At 47.1% G+C, this 20008-nt stretch overlaps 2 protein-coding genes across 4 annotated transcripts in view; one reads left to right on the top strand and one right to left on the bottom strand.

Moving 5' to 3' along the window:
* Nucleotides 1-20008, bottom strand: part of DGAT1 (diacylglycerol O-acyltransferase 1) — a 239784-nt gene that overhangs the window by 112272 nt on the left and 107504 nt on the right. The window lies entirely within an intron of this gene.
* LOC134608247 (TBC1 domain family member 20-like) overlaps nt 1-20008 on the top strand; it is a 138224-nt gene that overhangs the window by 57792 nt on the left and 60424 nt on the right. Inside the window, exons 1-2 of one of the 3 annotated variants that reach the window (XM_063450914.1) lie at nt 10898-10916; nt 10963-11009. The exons of 1 other annotated variant lie outside the window; for it this stretch is intronic. In XM_063450914.1, coding sequence (XP_063306984.1) covers nt 10964-11009 — 46 coding nt within the window. In that variant the 5' untranslated portion in view covers nt 10898-10916; nt 10963. One more of the 3 variants, XM_063450915.1, reaches the window with a different exon arrangement.

Genomic DNA, 20008 nt, shown 5'->3' with positions numbered 1-20008 from the left:
TTTGGATGGATCCCCAGAAGCTCGCTGCGGTCATAGAATGGCTTCTGCCGCAAGGTCTGAAAGCCATCCAGCGTTTTCTGGGTTTCTCTAATTATTATAGACGTTTTATCAAAGGTTTTTCGACTATCGTAGCACCAATTACTCGTATGACTAAAAAGGATGGCAATACACGTGCCTGGTCTACCGAGGCACTTCAGGCTTTTGACTTTCTTAAGACTACGTTCGTCTCTGCACCTATTTTACAGCATCCTGTCCCCTCATTGCCATATATACTTGAGGTTGATGCTTCCGATATAGGGGTAGGTGCTGTCTTATCCCAAAGAGAGTCTCCTGACAAGCCATTGCATCCTTGTGGCTTCTTTTCTAAACAAATGTCCAAAGCAGAAAGGAATTATGATGTGGGTAATCGTGAACTCCTTGCTATCATTTTAGCACTCAAAGAATGGAGACATTTGTTAGAGGGCACTAAGGATCCTATCCTCATATTTACGGATCATAAGAACCTATCCTACCTTAGCGAAGCTAAAAGATTGTCTTCCAGGCAGGCTAGGTGGTCACTGTTCTTGTCTCATTTTAATTATATAATCACCTATAGGCCAGGTGATCTGAACACTAAAGCGGACACTCTGTCCAGACAGTTTGAGACTATTGACAAACAGGAGATTGATGTTACTCCTGTCATTCCCCCAGACAGGATAATAGCAACTACTATATTGTCTATTTCCTCGTCCCTCTTGCAGGCCATACAAGCGAAACAAAGCATGGCACCTAGCGAGAGGCCTAATGATAAATTGTTCGTTGACATTCCCGAGAGACGGGATATTCTGTCACTATATCACGATACTAAGACTGCTGGACATCCTGGTATTTCCAAAACGGTGTCAGCCGTTTCTCGGTATTTTTGGTGGGATACCTTACGAAAGGATGTCACTGACTATATAAGTGCTTGTACTACTTGTGCATGTATGAAATCCTCTCGTAGAGTTACTTGTGAGCTGTTGCATCCGTTACCCGTTCCCGAGAGACCTTGGTCTAATCTATCAATGGATTTTATTGTTGAATTACCCCCTTTGAATGGTAACACAGTCATCCTAATGATAGTAGATCGGTTTTCCAAAATGGCTCACTTTGTGTCTCTTCGCAAGTTGCCCACTTCCAAGGAACTGGCTCTTATCTTCGCTAGAGAAGTGTTTCGATTACATGGTATTTCCTTATCTGTTGTATCCGATAGGGGTAGCCAATTTGTTTCCAGGTTCTGGAGAGCCTTTTGTACAGAAATGGGTATTTCTCTCTCGTTTTCTTCCGCCTACCATCCCCAGTCTAATGGAGCTGCTGAACGTGCCAACCAGTCTCTGGAGCAGTACCTCCGTTGTTTTGTGTCTCACCATCAGGACAATTGGTCTGACCTGCTTCCTTAGGCTGAATTTGCTCGGAATAACGCCACTCATGATTCTTCCGGCAAAAGCCCTTTTTACGTTGTCTATGGCCAGCATCCCGTTGTTCTTCCGGCTGCATTCTCCTCACAGGGCATGCCAGTTCTGGATGAACATTTGGCTGGTTTGCGTAATACTTGGGAGCAGGTTCAGCGTTCTTTGGTGGACTCTGCTGCCCGCCAGAAGGCTCAGGCTGACAAGCATCGCAGAGCGGCTCCTTCCTATGTTGTGGGGGAAAGGGTTTTGCTTTCCACACGGAATATTCGCCTCCGGGTGCCTTCTATGAAATTGGCTCCCCGCTTCATTGGTCCTTATCGCATTATACATAAGGTTAATCCCGTTTCTTATGCCTTGGGTCTGCCTAAGAATCTGCGTATACCTAATGTCTTTCACACCTCGTTATTGAAGTCTTACGTACGCAACCGCTATACCCGGCATACTCCCCCTCCCCCTCCTGTCTCTGTGGAGGGTCATGAGGAGTTCGAAGTGTCTGCTGTTCTTGACTCTCGTTTCCTTAGGGGTCGGCTTCAGTACTTGGTACATTGGAAGGGTTATGGGCCTGAGGAGCGCAGTTGGATTTCTGCGGATGCTGTTCATGCTCCCCGCCTTGTACGTTCTTTCCATTCGCGTTTTCCTGCCAGGCCTGGTCCTGCCCGCCCGGAGGGCGTGTCCTCAGGGGGTACTGTAGCGTTACTTACCTTATCCGGGGGCCGGCCGCGGTCCTCTCTTCAAGCCGCGCGCGGTCCTGCGGCTGCACGAGCCGCACGCGGCTCATCCGACTCTCCTAACAGGAAGACGGGCAGTGACCGCGAGATGCGGTCACGTGTCCCGCCTGCAGCTAAGAGCGCGCCGCGAGTCTCGTGTGCGCTCTTAAAGAGACAGTGGGAGCCTAAATTGCCATTGGCTCCTGTCATGCCAATCACCCCATACACTTACCTGTTGGGGGTGTGGAAGTCACAGGAGCCAATCACATTAGTTTGAAGGCTACTTATACTCACCCTTTTCCCTTAGTTCCTTGCCCTATCGTGGTTTCTGCTACAGTTCCCTTTAGTGCTTGTTGTGTTCAGTTGTGTTTCTCCGTATTTGACCTTGGCTTTGTATTCTGACTTCGTTTTCGCTTTATCCTTGTCTGTTCTGTTTGCCGGCTTGCTGATTCCTGTGTACCAGACCCCGGCTAGTTCTCGTTTACGCTGTCTCTTTGTGCCCTTGACCTCGGATCGTTCCTGACTCTGTACTTCTCCTATTACGTCGAGTCCGGCCACTCTAAGGTCCGGTAGACGTATCTCTCCTCTGTGCTGTCTTCTGTTTGGCTGGATCCTGCGTGTAGGGGTATATTCTCGTTACAGAATGAGAGCGCCTGGAACTGGCTGTAACTCACACTGACATCGAGTGAGAGCACCTGGCTGTAACTCACACTGACATCGAGTGAGAGCACATGGAACTGGCTGTACCCCACACCAACATCCAATGAGAGGACCGGGAACTAGGTGTAATCCACCGGTAACTGTCTTTAACTCACACACCGGGAACTGGCTGTAACTCACACACCTAGAACTGGTTGTAACTCACACCAACATCAAATAAGAGCACCGAGAACTAGCTATAACCCACACCAGCACTTCAGCAATTCGGTTCAGCAATTCTGAAATTCTGCAATTCGGTTCGGCACTTCCGAAATTCTGAATTTTTGCACTTTGGGTAAGTTTAGGGTTAGGGTTGGGTTAGGAGTAGGGTTAGGAATACGCTTGGGTTAGGAGTAGGGTTAGGATTATGGTTGGGTTAGGGTTGGGTTAGGGGTAGGTTAGGGTTAGAGGTACCCCCAACCCTACTCCTAATCTTACCGTACCTCAATCCTACCCTTCGGCACTTACGAAATTCAACACTTCGGAAATTCGGTTCGGCACTTACGAAATTCGGAAGCATTCGAATGTCCTAAATTCATCCAAATTTTCATTCTGACCGAACCGAATTGTACATGTCTAATAAGTGACCACCTCCTTTGTTCCAGACCAACGTCAATAAAAAATTGAAACACTTGGCTCTATCTTCTCTTATGTACCCGCCACAGAAATAATAATTGCATCTATGATTTTATTAATTTCCCATCCCATAGACACGTCGCACGCCCCACCTGCAATCCAATAGGACGGACATTACAATTCCTGCCACATAGTTTAAGTTTTGCAACTCATGTTTAGGTTTAATTAAAAGATTTGGCTTCTTTAATATAATAAAAATGAGGCCTAATTATTAAGCTGTGGGTAAGTATTAATGTTTCTCTTGGATTTGATACTGGAACACCAAAGTCGTCATGAAACTAATACCATTACCATATCAAAGGATTGAACTAGCAATTGAGAGTTTCCGGCCATATGGTCAAAGTCCGTTAGTTTACATTGAAACTAGACATACAGGCGGCTCAAGTGTAAAATGTCTCACCTTGCAGGGCCTTTGATAGATCAATAGGGCAATCCATTTCACATCTTGCAGATGCCCCTTTTGATCAAAAGAGCAATGTCTCTCTGCCATTTGACGGCTCGCCTCACAGGATGCAGTCTGAAGTTGACAACTATGATGGCTGGCCTCGCAGGATGCAGTCACTGGATAACGACTATGACGGCTGGCCTCGCAGGATGCCGTCAGAGGGTGACAACGATGACGGCTGGCCTCGTAGGATGCCTCGGAGGGTGACGACCATGATGGCTGGCCTCGCCGGATGCCATCGGAGGGTGACGACCATGACGGCTGGCCTCGCCGGATGCCATCGGAGGGTGACGACCATGACGGCTGGTCATCGCAGGATGCCGTCGGAGGGTGACGACCATGACGGCTGGCCTCGCAGGATGCCATCGGAGGGTGACGACCATGACGGCTGAAGGCCTCACAGGATGCCATCAGAGGGTGACGACCATGATGGCTGGATGCCATCAGAGGGTGACGACCATGATACCATCAAAGAGTGATGACCAAGACGGCTGACCTCGCAGGATGTCATCGGAGGGTGACGACCGTGATGGCTGGCCTCGCAGGATGCCATCGGAGGGTGACGACCATGACGACTGACCTCGCAGGATGCCATCGGTGGGTGACAACCATGACGGCTGGCCACATAGGATGCAATCGGAGGGTGACGACCATGACGACTGGCCATCGCAGGATGCCATCGGAGGGTGACGACCATGACGGCTGGCCTTGCAGGATGCCATGGGAGGGTGACGACCATGACGGCTGGCCTTGCAGGATGCCATCAGAGGGTGATGACCATGACGGCTGGACATCGCAGGATGCCATGGGAGGTGGCCTCGCAGGATGCCATCAGAGGGTGATGACCATGACGGTTGGCTTCGCAGTATGCCATGGGAGGGTGACGACCATGACGGCTGGCCTCGCAGGATGCCATAGGAGGGTGACGACCATGACGGCTGGCCTCGCAGGATGCCATGGGAGGGTGACGACCATGACGGCTGACCATCTCAGGATGCCATGGGAGGGTGACGACCATGACGGCTGGCCTCGCAGGATGCCATCAGTGGGTGACGACCATGACAGCTGGCCTCGCAGGATGCCATGGGAGGGTGACGACCATGACGGCTGGCCTCGCAGGATGCCATCAGAGGGTGACGACCATGACGGCTGGCTTCGCAGAATGCCATGGGAGGGTGACGACCATGACGGCTGGCCTCGCAGGATGCCATGGGAGGGTGACGACCATGACGGCTGGCTTCGCAGGATGCCCTGGGAGGGTGACAACCATAACGGCTGGCCTCGCAGGATGCCATGGGAGGGTGACGACCATGACGGCTGGCCATCTCAGGATGCCATGGGAGGGTGACGACCATGACAGCTGGCTGCGCAGGATGCCATCGGTGGGTGACGACCATGACAGCTGGCCTCGCAGGATGCCATGGGAGGGTGACGACCATGATGGCTGGCCTCGCAGGATGCCATCGGAGGGTGACGACCATGACGGCTGGACATCGCAGGATGCTATGGGAGGTGGCCTCGCAGGATGCCATCAGAGGGTGACGACCATGACGGCTGGCTTTGCAGAATGCCATGGGAGGGTGACGACCATGACGGCTGGCCTCGCAGGATGCCATGGGAGGGTGACGACCATGACGGCTGGCCATCTCAGGATGCCATGGGAGGGTGACGACCATGACGGCTGGCTTCGCAGGATGCCGAGGAGCCGGTTTAAAGCGGCACTGTCATGCCGAATCCCGTTTTTTTAACCCCTCTCCCGCCTCCACTACATTCAATCGACCCCCTAGTCACCCCCAAATGCCCCTAAACCCCCCACATTACCTATTTTTTATTCTTTATCTTCTGCCCCGATCTATATTCAGGGCGCCGCCATCTTTGTGTGGGTAGGTGAAGTCCCTGTGGGACACGTCATCTACCCACACTACACAGACTGTAAGATTCCCGCACATGCCCAGTGAAACACCTGGACATGCGAACGGGAATTTCACCTATTCATTCATTCATCAGACAGACGAATGAATGAATAGAAACATCAGACAAACAAACTAACACTGAGTATCAGTGTTAGTTTGTTCGTTCAGTTTATTACAAGGAGGGAGCTACCGGCGTGCAGCTCCCTCCTTGCAATATGTAACTATAGAAGCGGCAGGGAGCAGTGCTCCCCACCACTTCATAAGCCCCCCCAGGTCCCCCCCTCACTCTATGGGGGTCAATGTGACCCCCATAATAGCACAAGGGAGATTAAAATCTCCCCAATGCCCCTACTCGCTATACCGCGAGTAGGGGCATGTCCACTAAACAGTGAGCAGCCTGTGGCTGCTCACTGTAAAAAAAAAAATGGTAATAGGGGGGGGGGGACGGGACCTACTGTCCTCCCCCCTGGCCCCCACCCCTGCGCGGTGGGTGGGGGCCCTAATAAAACAATAGGGGGGGGACCTACTGTCCTCCCCCCCGGCCCCCACCCCTGCGCGGTGGGTGGGGGCCCTAATAAAACAATAAGGGGGGGACCTATTGTCCTTCCCCCCTGTTACAAATCGCTATTTGTAACTGGCCCTTTAAATGGAAAATTGCCCTGCTTCCCTGGATTGTGGAGAAGCCTATTTGCCAGCCTCCTTCCTCATGACTATGGCCCCTGGAAGATTGTGCCCCTGAAAACTTATTAACTTTGATTGGGTGTGTGTGGCCCTTTAAGAACCGTCTGGGGACATATTGTGACTTTGCTGAACAATGTCCCTTTAAGACTATGTCCCCAGACCTGTAAAATAACTTGCCCCTGGCTTTCTCCCACTTGGTTCAGTAAATAGGGCTTACTGAACCAAGTACCACACAGGCGGACCACCCAGAAGTTAAAGTGTGCAGGCAATTTACCTCCCAGGCTGTGAGGTTACTGCAGGTTAATTGCACGTGGCGGCGGCCATCTTTGTTCATTCGAATGCGGTCAGCGGTGTATGCTAAAGATTCTGTGGTACTGAAATCGGCTACACATTTTGCCGAACACCGCTGACCCTTACCTTCTCCTACACTTCGTTTTTCAGCTCCAGAGACTAAGTCCCGTTCGAAATGGGACTTAGTCGTTTTTCGGCATGAAATTGACTGGCCGCACAGCCCAAATCTATGGAACTGTTTTGGGCAGGAAATTGTGCTTGCGGTCGGTCATAAAGGGACCTCCAGCTAAATTTTGATCCACTGGGGGGATTGGCTGATTTTTGGAAGTGTTTATGTTTTATGTATGCTGAGTTCAAATATGTAATTTTTATGGAGATTGGATGTATAGTTTTAAAGTTACAGTGTATGTGTGAAAACTGTATTTTTACTGTATGCTATAATTATGTTATGTGTTTATCTGAGGGGAGGAGACGTGGGGGTGGTACCATGTAGGTGATTGGTTAATTTCAACCCCCCCCTGGGAGTGTCCTGTGTGTACCTTTTTGTAATAAAAAGCAGGCTGGGTGTCCCAGTCCTCAGTTCTTCTTGACCCTTCAAAACGTAGCCTTGTCTCGTTATTGGAGGGAATTGCTGTATTACACTGGGGATTGCTATGCTCTGCATATTCCCCTGAGCTTAATCACTTAGCTCTTTTAAGAGCTTGTTCCGGATACGCTCTCCTGGAGGAGAGGTCTTCCCCACACGGTCCTGGAGGACAGAAGCCGATCCAGGGTGGAAGGAAGACGGCGCGGCTCCAGTTAAGCTACGGCGGTTGTGGAGCCTGCGGTGGTTGTGGTGTCCAGTGCGGTGCTTGTGGTCCTCGGCGCAAGCTAGGAAGCGTCCATCAACGGAGGGTACTCGGTCGGAGTACACGGAGCTCCGTTACACCCCCCCGGCCCCCACCCCTGCGCGGTGGGTGGGGGCCCTAATAAAACAATAAGGGGGGGACCCCTGCGCGGTGGGTGGGGGCCCTAATATAACAATAGGGGGGGGGACCTACTGTCCTCCCCCCCCGGCCCCCACCCCTGAGCGGTGGGTGGGGGCCCTAATAAAACAATAAGGGGGGGACCTATTGTCCTCCCCCCGGCCCCCACCCCTGAGCGGTGGGTGGGGGCCCTAATAAAACAATAAGGGGGGGACCTATTGTCCTCCCCCCGACCCCCACCCCTGAGCGGTGGGTGGGGGCCCTAATAAAACAATAAGGGGGGGACCTACTGTCCTCCCCCCCTGGCCCCCACCCCTGAGCGGTGGGTGGGGGCCCTAATAAAACAAATAGGGGGGGGGGACCTACTGTTCAATTTTCCCACGCTGTGTAAAATGACACAGAGCACTATGATTGGATGGCTTGAAATCCATCCAATCACACTGCTCTGTGTCATTTTACAAGCGTGGGAAAGTTCTTTGGAATTTTCCCACGCTTGTAAAATGACACAGAGCACTGTGATTGGATGGCTTGAAAACCATCCAATCACAGTGATCTGTCATTTTACACAGCGTGGGAAAGTTCTTTTGAATTTTCCCACGCTGTGTAAAATGACACAGAGCACTCTGATTGGCTTAAACCAACCAATCAGTGTGTTCTAAGCCTAATTGCAGGGCGGGGCAAGGCTTTATAATCCTTGACCCGCCCTGCGGAGCTCAGTACGCGGCGTGCCCTCCATTGGTGAACATGGATTAATTTTTGTTTGCGTTCGTTTTTTTTTTTTTTCTTTTTAAAGTGCGACGGGTATGATGGATTTTTATTTGGCCTTTTGGGGGGCTGAAGAAAGAAGAATTTAGAAAAAAGAAGACGTCAAATGGTAAGTTTAATTTTTTTTTTACAGGTTAGTTATTTTATTTCCCCCTCACTATTTTTAGGGTGAGGGGGGTAGGTAGGGGATAGAATGTTTTGGGTGGGGGGAGGGTGACTAGGGGCTTGGGACCCCTAGTCACCTTGATGGGGGGGGGGTTCATTTAGGGCCCCCACCCACCTCGCAGGGGTGGGGGCGGGGGGAGGACAATAGGTCCCCCCCCCCCTTATTGTTTTATCAGGGCCCCCACCCACCGCTCAGGAGGGGGAGGACAGTAGGTCCCCCCCTAATTGTTTTATTAGGGCCCCCACCCACCGCGCAGGGGTGGGGGCCGGGGGGGAGGACAATAGGTCCCCCCCCCTTATTGTTTTATTAGGGCCCCCACCCACCGCGCAGGGGTGGGGGCCAGGGGGGGGAGGACAATAGGTCCCCCCCCCCATCTTTAACCCCCGCGCGGGGGGTGGGTGTGCATTAGGTTTTTTTTTTTTTGTTTTTTTTACAGTGAGCAGCCGCAGGCTGCTCACTGCTTACTAGACATGCCCCTACTCGCGATATAGCGAGTAGGGGCATATTATTTACTAATACTAAGTAATCTTTACTTAGTATTAGTAAATGTGGCTGAAAGACCAATTTAGGTCTTTCAGCCTTTTAGTAGATAGCTCCCTGATACCGTGGGAATTAGGGAGTTATCTACTAAGCGGCTGCAAGATGCAGCCACAGCAATGAATAGGATCGGAGTTTCATTCATTAAAATGAAATTCCGATCAACAAACACCGTTAAGATAACCAACACGAACCTCACCACCGACCCAAATCACCCAACCGGGACCCGGGGGAGACCCCGGGAGGACAGCAAGAACCCCCCCCTCCTCCCCCGAAAACCTCATCCCCCAACCCACCACACCCATTATAAACAATTAACAGCACCAAACCACCTCATACCCCCCCACTGGCACACAAAACCCGCCAACTATGCCACAACCATAAACTAACAAACTAGCCAAGCCGTCCGCATACCTGACATGGGGCACAACACCCCAATCTGACCCATCCACCTGGAGGAAGGCCCAACCTACCACGCTCACAACACCTAACAGAGCCACAAAACCTCCACCAAATACGGCCCGCAAACAGAAGGCATTACCAAAAGAAACAACCCCATTCGCTATGCTGCCACAACCCAACCTAACCAAACTGTTACAACACCACTATGTTATTACCCTCCCACTAACCCAATTGTTTTTTCTTCCTTCTGTACAACTGTTTTCTTGTACCTTGAAAATGAAAAATAAAGAATCTTTAAAAAAAAAAAATGAAATTCCGATACGAACAAAGTGCCGAATTGCATCCTAACACCAATGGAGAAACTCTTCTCATTCAGTTAGAACGCAATTCGGCAGTTTAGTCTAAAATGACAGGAAGCATCGCGGGAACACAGAGGAAAGGTAAGGATTATGGGAAAATTGCTCTGACCAGCGGAAATGAAGCACACTTTGCTCCTCCGCTGGTCTGAGCTGGTCAAGCGGAGGAATCCTCCATAAGGCAAAGAGTCCCTACTTTGTCTTATGATTTTAAAGAAAACTAAAGAAGACAGGAAGAAACTGAGAACAGATCCTGAGAGAGGGGGAGAAGAGGAAGAGATTGAGGAAAGGTACGTTCGGCGTGACAGTGCCGCTTTAAGTTAGTAGCCGGTATCAATAGGAGGAAGTGAGGTCCCATTGGTTTGGAAGGAGATTCGCGATCGGTCTCTGTGCAGATGACGTTGTGATGCGACAGACGCCATTACCCGCATTACTGGGAACACCGAACGGATTTTAATTTCAGATTTTACTTTCTGTAATGGCGGAGACGCTCGCCTCATGATAAACGTAATATTTTATTGTGATCGATATTTTGGTGGAAACTATAAAGTATGTGAGTAATATGTAAAAATGGGACCATTGTACTTCATACATTAATAAAAGTTCACTATTAGCCCTCATAGCCGCCTCTATCTACCCCAGGACTACATTACCCGGCATGCACCACCTCTGCCAGCCGCAAGGCATGACTGCAATGTTCTGCAATGCTCATCGCTGATTGGGTAAACCTACTTTGAGGGCGGGAAACATGGCATCTATTGGAGGAGCTACAGTGTGGGCGGGGTTATTACACAGTGTAAGGCGGCTGTGGGAGGAGCCGCAGTGAGGGCGGGGTTAGTAGTCGCTGATTGGTTATGTATAGTGTGTGGGCGGAAGTGGCTGGCGGCGGTCAGTGTGAGGGCGGAAGTGGCTGGCGGCAGTCAGTGTGAGGGCGGAAGTGGCTGGCGGCAGTCAGTGTGAGGGCTGCAGGATGCGCGGAGGTCCCGGGAGGTCGCGGAGAGCGATACAGGGAGGAGGTGAGAGAAACCAATAGCGGCCACTAGTAACCCCCCCCCTCCCCCCCTCCCCCCCTCCCCCCCCCCTTCACTGCTGGGACTGACTGCTCCCTCACTGTCACTGAGTGATATTATTATTATTATTCCTATCACTTAATAATAATATCAATAATAATATAAATAATAATATAAATAATAATAATAATATAAATAATACTAATACTAATAATAATATAAATAATAATAATACTAATAATAATATAAATAATAATAATATAAATAATACTAATAATATCAATAATATAAATAATACTAATAATATCAATAATAATAATATAAATAATAATAACACCAAGTGATAGTAATAATAATATAAATAATAATAATACTAATAATAATATAAATAATAATAATATAAATAATAATAATATAAATAATAATAATATCAATAATATAAATAATATCAATAATATAATATAAATAATAATATCAATTATAATAATAATATCAATAATAATAATAATATAAATAATAATAATACTAATAATAATAATACTAATAATAATATAAATAATAATAATACCAAGTGATAGTAATAATAATATAAATAATAATAACACCAAGTGATACTAATAATAATATAAATAATAATAACACCAAGTGATAGTAATAATAATATAAATAATAATAATACCAAGTTATAGTAATAATAATATAAATAATAATAACACCAAGTGATAGAAATAATAATAATACTAAGTTATAGTAATAATAATATAAATAATAATAACACCAAGTGATAGTAGTAATAATAATATAAATAATAATAACACCAAGTGATAGTAATAATAATATAAATAATAATAACACCAAGTGATAGTAATAATAATATAAATAATAATAACACCAAGTGATAGTAATAATAATATAAATAATAATAATACCAAGTGATAGTAATAATAATATAAATAATAATAATACCAAGTGATAGTAATAATAATATAAATAATAATAACACCAAGTGATATAAATAATAATAATACTAAGTGATAGTAATAATAATATAAATAATAATAACACCAAGTGATAGTAATAATAATAATACTAAGTGATAGTAATAATAATAATACTAAGTGATAGTAATAATAATAACACCAAGTGATAGTAATAATAATATAAATAATAATAATACTAAGTGATAGTAATAATAATATAAATAATAATAACACCAAGTGATAGTAATAATAATACTAAGTGATAGTAATAATAATATAAATAATAATAACACCAAGTGATAGTAATAATATAAATATGACAGAGGGGTGAGGTGTAAGAGGACCGACTAGAGAGGAAACTCAGTCTAGCGGCAGCATTCTATGTAGCATATAAATGATCTTGCAATGGGCATTGAAAGCCATGTTTCAGTGTTTGCAGATGACACAAAACTTTGTAAAGTAATAAAATGTGAGCAGGATATTGCCTTGCTGCAGAGAGATTTGGATAGATTGGGGGAGTGGGCACTAAAATGGCAGATGGAATTTAATGTAGAAAAATCTCGCCACTTAATGCCATGCAGATGCCAAAGTGAAGGCTGAATGGGAAGCAACTTGAAAGCATTGAGAATATCCGTTTTACTGAGCCATCCTCCTGTCCCCGCAGCCAAAGTGGCCCAGATGGCATTGTCAATAGTGGCACATTGCAGAGAGAATTCGTCAGAGAGTATTAATTAAGACTTGGGATCGTGGAGGAATGGGGTGCTGATCTGTCATCGCTGCTTGCAGATTATTGCATTCCAGCGTACCAGATGGCAAGTGTATGAAACCCTTTAGACAACCATTCAGTGAGAAATTTAACCAAATGAGTGGTGGTGTCGTAATAGAGTAGCAAATAATGTGACATTGATGCAAGAGAGGAACAGTTTACGGCACATGTTTTTTCCGTGAGCCCGGAAACAGTAATCACACACGTGTAACAATCTACAGGAACTAAACCCACAAGTGCCCGCATTCAAATTGTTACATATCTGGGACTTGCCTAGGAAGACCATGTCCCTACCCTATCCTTTAAACTTTAGGTTGATCTAGCGGAGTTAGAGACTGAGTGGCCCTGCTCAACTTCTGCCGTATTAGGGCATAGGTTGGTAGAGTGTGCCGTGGATGCACAACGACACAAGCAGGAGTCCTGAGGCCTGCAGAATAACTCCGTGTCCAAATTACTCCAGTTTATGCTGTAGTTAAACCGAGTCAGTGCTGCAGCCACTTTTGCAGGACAAGAATGGTGGTAGTCATAAAAGGCTGTTCCACCGTATTTGTGCCCCAGATGCACCAGCTTGTGCATGTATACCTCCAACTCTTCCCTTTTCTCAGGATAAACTGAACAGTACACATACCTGTAGATCCCAAAACCTAACACAAATTCATGTATAGACAGTTTTTTATTCAGCCTCGGATCTCGTGCCCTCAGCACCACGGATATGTCGCCATGCGTGAAGGTCCTGTTCTCCATGACATCCTGGGAGGCATTTAGGAACGACACTAGATTAACATCCTTGCCCTCTAGGATGTCTTTCTTGAGATTAGCCGGGACCATATGTGATGGGTTGATACTTTCGGGGAATTTAAATGGGGTGAGAGAGTTACCAGTCTGAATAATTCCGCTTTCCTGGCAGTAGCTGGGAAAGGAATACATCTTCTACGGAGCTCGGCTGTGAGACATGGAATAGTCCACGATCTTAGAGAAGATGGACAAGTTGCATCAGCTCTGTTGGCAGGAGTACAGGATCTAGCAGGGGTGCTAGGAAGGGATCGTTCTTCTGGTACTTCAGGAACTTGAGACATACAAAAATATATATATATCTGTAATTACCATAAGTGAGACAACGTAGCCTGATACTGGCTGGCTAGCTAATGCTAAGCGGCGAAAAAATTATACTACCACAGAGTGAAAGGTGAGGCACTGCTAGTTGCCAAGCGGCGTGAGAGGCTCTAACTCTGCGTTTGCCTGAGGTAATTTGAGGCCACCGAAAGTTGTGGTGGGTAGTTGGCCTCTCGGTGATAATTAAAGCAGAAGATAGTATGGGAGTGACATGTGAGGACCTCTCTATGCAACCATTCGAGGCAAATAACTATGCTTTGGGCCGATGGGCGTATACCTCAGAGTATGAGGATGGGTGTTTGTCTCGCTGGACCACTAGCCTATGGCTTAAGACCAGAAAACATAACTATTTGGACAACCTAAATCTCTGATAGCCAGTACTATCTGCTAACAGGGGCTGAGATCTAGAAATTGTAAATGTCGTATCTGAGATAGAATCAGAAATGATGATTCTTAGCAGAATTAGGGGAAGGAGGGTGGGAGTAGATAAGTACTGCAACCTATAGATGAGACGTAATAAAGTATCTGAGTATATAAATATCTGTGTGTGGGCCAGATCGTGGACCCGAGTAATATTAGGAGTATATAAATATATCTGTGTGTGGGCCAGATCGTGTAATATCATCCGTAACCAGTAGGGGGCACCGGGGCTCAAAAGTTAAGGATATACATACAATTCTGTAACGGAGCTTCCTGTACCCTGGTTGGGTACCTCCGCCAACGGATGCTCCTAGTGCTTCTCAAGGACCATCAGCACCGCACCGGACACCATAACCGACGCAGACTCCACGAACCGCCGTAGCTTAGTTGGGGTCTCGCCATCTCCTTCCCACCCTGGTCCAACCTCTGGATCCAGGACCGTGTGGGAAGGACCTCACCTCCAGGAGAGTATAGCTGTATAGCTGAAGAGAGCTCTTACAAGAGCTAGCAGTGATATAGCAGTTATAGCTGTTCCCTACAACACGAGAAGAGGCTGCGAGTTGTGGGTAAGAAGGCCTGGTTTATTGAGCAGCTTCGATTTCTTTTATACAGATTTTCAGGCTATGGGCACAACCCCTGGACCTGATGAAACACAGGGACACAAGGAACATAAACCAAGGGGAACAATAATTATGACTGTAAAACTCCCACACACAGTCCGCAAGCCCTCCCCTCTACCTGTGATATAATTGAGATAGCTAATAATAACTTAATTATCCACAGGCAGAAAATATACATTTTTACCCAAAGTCCAGAAACACCCCAAAAAGCCTACATCCCTGGATAGCCCTGATCGGGGTAAACAACATATCCAAAAATCACCCAGATCAGAGCAGGGGTTCAAAAGTTTTATGGAAGTCTCTTTTGACCGACCGCACGCATGATTTCATGCCCAAAACAGTTCCAGAGAATTTGGCTGTGTGGCTGGTCTATTTCCAATAGTTCAAATACTGTTCAAATAGTCGAAAGGGAGCCGTTCGTGCACCTCGTCAAAGTTAAAGGGTCATTCGTATTGTCGAACGCCGTTCGACTCCTGTCGAAGTTCCAGAGAAGGTAAAGTTCGGCGGTGTTCGTGCCGTTGTGTGTCCGATTTGAGTACCATGAACTCGACGACAAAACACAGCTGAACATGTTTGACTAAATAAAATGGCGGCCACTTCGACGACTTTGACACTTCGGCTGTTTCCGAAGTGCCATTTCAACTACTTAGAAAATTTAAAGAGCCATTGTCCACAATCCCAATAGGCAGAAATAGTGCCTTAGAACAAAATAAGTCACAGGGGCCATAGTCAAAAGGTAAAAGGCTAGCAAGTAGTCCTCTCCAAAACCCAGTGGCGAAGTGCAATTAGTCACAAATTCGTCTTAATTCGTGTAAGAGTGAAATAAGAAATAACAGTCAATCGGGAAGAATTGTACCTAGTTGTTCGCCTGTTTCCAATACAAATTACTAGACGGTTCGTATGAATCATACGAATGATAAACGATTAAGTATGCAAACGTGTGAAAGGAGCCGAACAAGGCTCGAGTTCGTGCAGTTGAAAGAACAGAAAGCCCCTACCACATAGAAGCATACTAATATGTACATGCGGTAAAACAAAAGGTGCCGAACACATTCAAAACTATATGAAATTATAAGAAATATACCCAAACCGTGATGACGCTGAACGAGTGCGACTGAGGCGCGACGGTAAGGGTCTAACTTACAGTTAAGACGGGCAGTACCGAGACAGGTCTTCGAGCAAGCCGGAGGAGGCAGCGGATGTAACGGATCGACGGGCACCCCGACTGGGTACCTCTGTTGAAGGATGCTCCTAACGCTTCCCGAGGACTGCAAGCACTGCAGCAGACACCACAACCACCGAACCAGAGAAGCATATGAATGCTGTAAACAGCGGAACAGGAAAAGCATACAGTCAGCTTACACTCCTGGCAATCAGCATACAATCCAATTCCCCCAATAACGAGACGACACTTCGTTTTGAGGTTAAGCAGAACTGACTGTACTGGCACATACAGCCTCTTTTATTCCCAATCCACAAACCTAGTACTGCCCACAGGGTTTTACAGAACAACCAATCAATCCGTACAATACACACAGACACTTCCACACAAAATCCTCCCCTCTGCCTATGATATGATTACTGAACACAATGGGTAATATAATTATCACAGACAGAGAAATACAGTTTTATAAAATGCAACGGATCGACGGGCACCCTGACTGGGTACCTCCGTTGAAGGATGCTCCTAGCGTTTCCTGAGGACTTCAAGCACTGCAGCAGACACCATAACCACCGTAGACTCCTCTAGAGAGCAAAACAGGAACCAGCGCTTACAAGAACTTAGCAGTGAGTTAGCAAGGGAATATGACAAGCATAGCAATCCCTTGTAGCAGATTCCCCCAATAAGAGACGGCACTCCAAATTGAGGGTAAAGTAGAACCTGACTGTACTGGCACATACAGTCTCTTTTATTCCCAATCCACAAACATAGTTCAGCCCACAGAGTTTTAGAGAACAACCAATCAATCCGTACAATACACACAGACACTCCCACACAAAATCCTACCCTCTGCCTGTGATATGATTACTGAACACAATGGGTAATCTCAATATCACAGGCAAAGGAATACAGTTTTTACACAATATTCATAACTTTGAAAGTATGCATCACATTCACATAAAACTTACATTTTCCGAATCGTACTCCAAATACAAACATATGTCAAAATCATCCAAATTGGTCTATTGGTTCAAAAGATAGATCAAAGTCCTTTGTGACCAAATAAAGCATGGCTTTTCTGCCCAAAACCAGTTCCACAGAGTCTTCTATCCTGGAGATAATTGGGAAGTAATCCAATTATCTCCAAGGACAGATGCAAAACTCCATTAAGCACATGGCAGTAAAAAGACAGTAGGGGGCGGAGCTAGCGGTGCAGCGGAAAGGGCGCCATTTCCAGCAGCTCTGAGCATCGGGGGCGAAAAAACAACCAAAAGACACGAAAATATTCCTCACCGGGGAAAACGAGTGGCGGACACATAATCCCGACACCCAGCTGACTTCACCGATGCCGTTTATGCAAAAATCGGGCACGAAACGCCGCGCCAAAGGTACTGGGGCCTACCACACACGCGAGCAAACCCTTAACAGGGAATTAACATCGTGGCTTGGGGCGAGCATATACTCCCCCGACGCTGACTTCTACTCACAGGAAGAAATGGGACGGAGGTCCCAGAAACCAGCCCTGAACAACCCCTTACCGCACAGGGACATTAGCAGCATGCTGCAGACTCCCACACAACAACGGAATCGTACCGCCACGGCAGTCTCACCCGAACAGTCGGAGAACGGAGACGGGGACCATAGCGCAGCCCAGGCGGCCACTGACAGCACGACAATACCAATCGCCGGAGAGGCGACCCCGGCCACAAAACAGGACATTCAGACCATGCTGACTGGCCTCCAGCGAAATCTCCAGCTCATGTGGCAGGCGGATTTAAAAGGACTGGCAACCGAAGTACAAGCGGTATCAGCCCGTACCCACGCTACAGAGCAGGAGGTGCGAGTGCTGCGCCAAGACCTCACATCCTTAAAAGCCACAGTCACTCAGCTGCAAAATGCACAAGCCAATGTCAATAGACAATTGAATGTCATGGAAGACAGAGGCAAACGGAAAAATATCAAAATAAGGGGGGTCCCAGAAGAGGTTCCGCTGGACGAATTGCCCCACTACATAAGACGCCTGGTGGCCTCCCTCCTGCCAAATAAGCAAACCAAACACTTCACATTCGATGGCGTGTATCGCATCGCCAAACCGCGACTAGCACCACAAGCAGCCCCACGAGATGTTATAATGAGATGTCAGTCCCTCACAGACAAAATAGCTCTGATGACAGCAGTCAGAGGGAAAACACCGTATGACTTCGAGGCACATCGGCTTACTTTTTTCCAGGACTTAAGTAGAGATACCCTGTTGTGGCGGAAGAGCCTACAGCCTGTCACGTCCACCCTCCAGACAGCAGGCATAACATACCGATGGGCGACCCCAAGAACACTATGGGTGACCAAAGGCAACAACCACTACAAGATTTCCTCCCTGGGAGATGCTACACTGGGGCTGCCTAACGTCACCGTGGACACTCCTGCTGAACACATTGAGACTGTGCCATGAAACTAAGGGCGATTACATACCTAAATTTCAGCTAAAAGGGAGCTTAGCTTCAGAATGCTCTCAAACTGCTTTACCAGTTACTTTATTTGGAACTATTATTTGATGTTATATTATAATGTTTTTAGCCTAGACCCCAACTTGCCAGATGGCCTAGGCCAACACGCCCCGTAAGGACGAGGCGAACACCCAATACGCTGAGCCGACCTGTCCCCCTCCCCCCCCCCAATGCCCTGGGGTTACAGGGCATAGTAATCACTGGAGCTCTTGCCTTATTTAAAAACATAGCCACAAGCTTTATCAGATGACACTATTAGCTCAGACCTAGGGACACCCAGTAGACTAAGCTCCGTTATACGACTCGACTACACAGCGACAAACCATGGACACCCAGCCCATACATAGACGCCAAACCTAACAGACAGACTACCCCGACACAGGCTGGGAGCCCATAAGCCAATCCCCTATGCCAATGTCAAGCAACTACCCACCACCGTCACTAGTGGCACAGACGAAACATGCGCTACGACAGACCAGCCCAGTATTCCCCCCGAATCCCCCCCCCCAAAAAAATAAAAAAAAAAGTGCAGATTACACTTCAACCCGACGTACAGGATACCTGTTATACAAAAGTTAGCTTAGACATGTGTTAAGGTGGCAGACTTATCTCTGTATTAAGATTGTATTATTAATTAGCATGTTATATGATGGGATTATTACTACTTATAAAAATGATGCTAAAACTGCCAGTGTTACGAACTTGTACAAAATGTTATAATTATGCCTGCATAAGCTGTTGGGGCTAAGGAGGCAACGTTGTTTAATATTGCACAATGAAAATAAAGAATTAAAAAAAACCCAAAAAAAACAGTAAAATACATAAGGTTACATTTATTACATAAAATACAGACATTCTACCTATCCCCAGATAGCTTAGATCTGAGCGCACGTTATTACCGGATGGCGCTCAGATCACATACATACAGTTTAAATGCCATGGAGCCAAAGTCTTTTATACAGTCTTTCAGTATACGGCTGGGCTCCATGGCATAGCTATCTGGGGTAGCATGGTTTTAACAGTCCGCAGAAAGGCACAAACCAGCCTTTCTGCAGGGAAAAAGAACAGGGACCATAGTCTAAAGGGAGCAGGCGAGCAACCAGGCTTCCCCAGTGCACAGTGGCGAGGTTGGTTTCGCCACACTTCTCCCCTTTACCATCCCGACTAACAGGGTATCTGACCTCCTGTCGGTCAATGCCCTGGTTAGTCCAGCAACCCACCCACAGAACACAATCAGCAGTACAGCCCACCCACAATAAAGAGTTACTGCACCCGGGTAAACGTGTAGCCAGTCTTTGTCCAGGGGTTCCATCACTGCTTTGTGGGTTACGGGTACTTCGGATCTGTGAGTTGCTGAGGGGGCAGAGACCAGCGGTACTCTGCCCTGATGCCAGCGCTTCAGCTGGAGTAGTCTGGTTGGATCCCAGCTGTGAAGAGGGG

The sequence above is a fragment of the Pelobates fuscus genome, chromosome 4 (genome assembly GCF_036172605.1).
Source record: "Pelobates fuscus isolate aPelFus1 chromosome 4, aPelFus1.pri, whole genome shotgun sequence".
Classification (NCBI taxonomy): domain Eukaryota; kingdom Metazoa; phylum Chordata; class Amphibia; order Anura; family Pelobatidae; genus Pelobates; species Pelobates fuscus.
This window is presented reverse-complemented; position numbering and strand designations above follow the sequence as displayed.